Source organism: Vigna angularis, chromosome 2, assembly GCF_016808095.1.
Source record: "Vigna angularis cultivar LongXiaoDou No.4 chromosome 2, ASM1680809v1, whole genome shotgun sequence".
In the NCBI taxonomy this organism is placed as follows: Eukaryota; Viridiplantae; Streptophyta; class Magnoliopsida; order Fabales; family Fabaceae; genus Vigna; species Vigna angularis.
This window is the reverse complement of record NC_068971.1, coordinates 15,310,814-15,315,854: the sequence shown is the minus strand read 5'-3', so window position 1 is coordinate 15,315,854 and position 5,041 is coordinate 15,310,814. Positions and strand designations below refer to the sequence as shown.

Below are 5,041 nucleotides of genomic sequence, written 5' to 3'. Positions count from 1 at the left end.
TCTTGTTTTGCAAACCATGTCTTTATTTTATGATTTTTTGGTAGTTTTCCAAAACAAACTATGATATCGACTCCCAAACTCTATTTTCAAAATCGTTTATTTTTTTTAGAATTTGTAGTCTCCGTTAAGATTCCGATTGTGACACTATGCAAACAAGTCTTTGTTGACTTCGAGTACAAATTAGTCTATCTCACAGAACTTGACCCTAATCCACATGGGTTAAGGTCAAAAAATTCCATTAAGCAAAAAAGTCTTTTACTAAAAAAGATTACACGACCAAATATCCATAAAATCCTATAGGATAGGGTCTGTCAATGGATTTTTTTTTCACATGTTGACTATTTTATTCCTAATAATATTCAAAAGTATTTTTTTATTAAATTAACATATTAGTATAATTAATTTGTAACTTAATCATATCCATAACACATTTTTGAATTAAATTATGCAATTATATTAAGTTTATAAAATTATGTGTGCTTTTATTAAAGTTTTATATACGATCATGATTATGTTATATTAGCATCATTTTCTAAAAACAATAACTTATTTAACTTTTATAAGAATGATTCTTTTTAGAAACATGCTTATTATATTTTAGGTTTAAAAATTAGTAAAATCTCTATTTTGAAATGAGAATCTCAAATTAATATTTTTCTTGTTTTACGTTTTAATTGAGTTTTTGTAAAAATTGAAAAAAATAGATATGTATTAATTATATATCCATAAGTATATCTAATTACAAATAATTTATTTCCCATTTTTTATTTGATTATTAATTTCATAACTATTTTTTAGACATATATAATCAATTGTTTTTATAATTATTCAATATTTGTTAATTTTTTATTTAATATTTTAATTTTTATTATAGTATAATTTCTTCATTATAAAATAAATGTCTATCGTTGCAATATAAAATACGTGATAATATAGAGATTTTTTTCTAAAAGAATTATTTAGTTAATGTTTGAAAAAAGAAAAGAAAATACTCTAGAAACCCAATTACGAATATATCAAGAAATGGAGATAAAATAACAATTTCATAGGAAAAATTATTTTTATTCAAAAGAGAAGAATGTAACAGTGAAACACCCATTATCATCCTAATCTTTGTAGATGAATACCAAAAAGACTTTTTCCATCATATCTTTAATCAATCAAATTGCAAAATATTTTGTTTACTCAAATGTATATGTATTAATTATATATTCATAAGTATATCTAATTACAAATAATTCATTCCATTTCTACCAAATAATCCACACATACAGGATTCACTTCGTGTGTCTTACAAAAGAATCAAGTCCCCCTCACCCATGCTTTCAACGAGCACCCTCACACTTCTGATTGTGCAAGACGACACAATTGAAAAAAGAATATCCATGTGAATCAAGCAGTGATACGGTGCAATTGTAAATTGCGCGGACTGTTTTCAGCCATATATAATACAAGAAAATCCATGTTCTCTAATTCATGTTCATGCATCATCAATGATGTAAATTTTGACGACGAAGTTTTGTTGTTACTGTTGTTCACGGATATGACAGGCTCCAGATTGATAATATCAAAGTACATTAAACTAGCACCGCTAGAGAGATTCACGTGATTTTTTTTTCTTTAATCCTAAAAATCCAAAACTAACATCTCAATTGAAACACAACCGAAGCAAAACTGAACAAAGTTGATGGACATAGATCTTTTATCTCAAGTGAAAGAATTTACACAAACAAAAGACTCAGTTGCAAAATAAGTTTCAAGCCATTAATAAAAGTAAATTCCCTAGAAGGACATGTGAAAGGGGAAATTGAAGCAATTTAGATATAAGGATGAATGAAGTTTGAAGTTTATTGAGGATTGGGAGGACGGCTATTGGCAGCAGAGACCCTTGAGCCCCATTCAAGCAATTCTTTGCTGGTGTCGTCCTTGTGAACAATCACTTCAATGAAGCATAAGGAGTCTTTCTTGGGTCCTGTGGCTGTGGCAATTGCTTCAACTAGCTCCTCTTCGCAGAAAACCTGAAATGAAGCATGCATCGATGAATATAAGATATTCAACACTCCATGTTGCATCAATGAAGTTTGAGGATTATTGTCAAGAAACTCACCTTGGCAGTCCAGCATTTCCCTTCACCGTTGTGGATTGCATCAACTAGCCCAGTGTAATTCCAGTTCTTAATCACGTTGTACGGTCCATCGTGAATTTCAACTTCAATGGTGTATCCACCGTTGTTTATCAGAAAGATGATGGTCTTCTGCTCGGATCGCAGCATTGTTGATACGTCTTGGGCAGTCACCTGCAAAAAAATTTAAAAACAAAATTAAAACATAGAAATTCAGTTTGAGCATGCAATTTGAGTGAAGATTTATAGAAATTTTTAAATCCTTGTGGAAATATATCAGATTCTTATGGACATCATGGTTTGAGTAGTTATTGGTATACACACCTGAAAACTTCCATCACCGATGAAGGCAATTACTCTCTTCTCAGGAACAGCCTGAGCATAACCAAGAGTTGCACCTACAGACCACCCAATTGATCCATATTGCATTTGGAACTCATACCTGTAAGGTAAATTTTTATTAACACTACAAACACTCGAAGCAAGATGGTAACTAAACACAACAAATTCATTCTATCAGATGCTTACCCACAACCCTTGGGCAATTTCAGCTTTTGGCAGTTAAACCAGGAGTCCCCTGTCTCTGCAATAACAGCAGTTTCACCAGACAGCATCTTTTGTATGTGTTGAAACAGAACATTAACCCTCAAAGGTTCTTTTGGTGCTGCCTTCAAAGGATGCCCTTCGGGAACAAATATCCTGTGGTAATTTTCATATGCAGTATTGTTGTGCTTGAGGCGCTTAGCGAGTTCCTTGAGGAAATCCTTCATCAGCACACACCCAAATGCAGGCCCATTTGCGATGACAACCCGATCGGGCTGTACAATGATCGCCTTCTCCTTCTTGAGAAGAAGCGAATATCCCACAGAGCTGTAGTCGTTAAAAATGGGTCCAGCAAACAAGTATGCATCCGCAGATTCTACAATCTCAGCACAGAAGGCAGTGCTCACAGCACCCCAATAAGTTCCAATGAAATGAGGATGGTGCTCTGGAACCTGCCCTTTAGCTGATGGCATTACAGCAAGCGCATAACCAGAAGCATCAGCCAGTTCAACAAAAGCATCACCTGCTGCTGCCACCCTCAGTTTAGGACCACCCACCAGCACTGGTTTCACTGCCTTGTTAAGGAACTCTGCAGCTGCCTCCACTGCTGCCTCCAGCCCCATCTTGTTACTCAATCTACAAACGAAACAAAAAAAAAAACACAAACATAAGCAGCTAATCGTCAACGTCTCCGATGAAGAACAAATCAACAAATAAAAAAGGCCTTACTTGGGAGACAATGAAAAAGGAACTGGATCGCAACTGAATGTGGGGTGATGAATCCCAGGCAAGTTGCAACTAATGCTTATATACACAGGCTTGCTTTCCTTCAGTGCAGTTGAGATTGCAGTATCAATCAACTCATGAGCATCTTCCAAGTTATTCACCACAGCCTATCATCAAACAAAGCCACATTAACGCATTCTCCATAAAATAAATGAAAACTTCACACAAAGATTAAACAAAAGCACACTAACTTAAACTCGGGATAAACCTCTCAATTCAATAAACTTCTCAGGAGAAAAATAATTTGACCCAAAATCAATCTACATTTTAACTTGAATAGATATTCTCCACTTTCATTTTTCCAAAAACAGATTTTAACTTGTTTAACTTAAATTTAACTCATAAAAAAATGTCAGTTAATTTATTCTCTCATTTTCAATTTCTAGAAGTAATAATTAAAAAAAATGTCTCCGTTGTACTTCTATAATTTATCTCATAAAATATTATTCATATTTTTCTTTTCTAACAAGTCACATCCACACTGACAAAAGATGGTGAAAAAAAAGTGAGTGTGTGCGCGTGAGAGAGAGGAAGAGAATTGGAACCTGGAAGCAAGTAATGGTCTGAAAGCATCTCAACTCTTGGCTGAAATCGGGCAACCCGATGGTGTGGTGGAGGATCCGACTCGTACCATAGTCGTTGGAGTTGGGTCCGCCAACGACGCAGATCAGCGGCAAGTTCTCGCTGTACGCTCCGGCGATCGCGTTGAGCACGCTGAGCCCGCCAACGGTGAACGTGACAACGCAGGCGCCGACGCCTCGAGCACGCGCATAGCCATCGGCAGCGTACCCGGCGTTGAGCTCGTTGCAGCAGCCGACGACGTTGAGCGCGGGCTCAGCGATGAGGTGGTCGAGCAGCGTGAGGTTGAAGTCCCCGGGAACGGAGAAAACGTCGGTGACACCGACTTCAACCAGGCGGCGGGCGAGGTGGCCGCCAAGCGTGGAGTCTCCGCAGCCGTTGTTGGCGGCGGAAGGAACACAGGGCTGTATGGCAGTGCTGTTGGTGTGATTGCACGATACGATGTCGTTGCAGGGAGGCTTGACGACGTCCATTGAGCCTATCTTAGTGTCCATGGCTTGAACTGGAGGCTTTCAGTGAGAAGTTGAGGTTTGTTGAGAGTGAGAATGGAGAAAGTGTGAGACTTGTGAATGGTTATTATGGTTTTTGGTTGGAAAGTGATCTAAAAGGTGAGAAACAGAGGATTTGAGAGATTTTCTTGAGTGTTGTATGAATGAGAAGAGTGTGGAAATGAGAAGAAGCTTATATAGTAGTATGTGTGCGGGTTGGTGGTAAGTGGTAATTGCAAAGGGAAAGACAATGGGAGATACATACCAGGGGCTGTTTACAGTTTCCGTTTTTCCCTCTGTCTTCGGTGTTGTTGGCAGTACCTATGTTAATTTTTCTGCTGGAGTGGGCCCATCTTCTGTCATCATTTCCCTTTTTGAAGTGAAAAAAAAAAGTGTAGCTTTGTAAATTAATTGAAATAAATTAAAGAAATAAGTGAAAACTTTACAAATAAAAAAAAAATAAGACTTCGTTATACCATATCAATTAATACTAACTCTTTTTTTTACCCTTTGTTTAGCACAG

At 36.5% G+C, this 5,041-nt stretch overlaps 1 protein-coding gene across 1 annotated transcript; it reads right to left on the bottom strand.

Annotated features, from left to right (window-relative positions):
• Positions 1-1,675: 1,675 nt before the first annotated feature.
• Positions 1,676-4,790, bottom strand: LOC108320402 (pyruvate decarboxylase 2). Its single transcript, XM_017551813.2, has 6 exons — positions 3,997-4,790; positions 3,395-3,558; positions 2,651-3,301; positions 2,447-2,564; positions 2,108-2,296; positions 1,676-2,018 (listed from the first exon to the last, which is right to left on the bottom strand). Exons 1-6 carry the CDS (start codon positions 4,522-4,524, stop codon positions 1,848-1,850), a joined length of 1,821 nt encoding a protein of 606 aa, XP_017407302.1. The 5' UTR covers positions 4,525-4,790; the 3' UTR covers positions 1,676-1,847.
• Between the last annotated feature and the right edge of the window lie 251 nt (positions 4,791-5,041).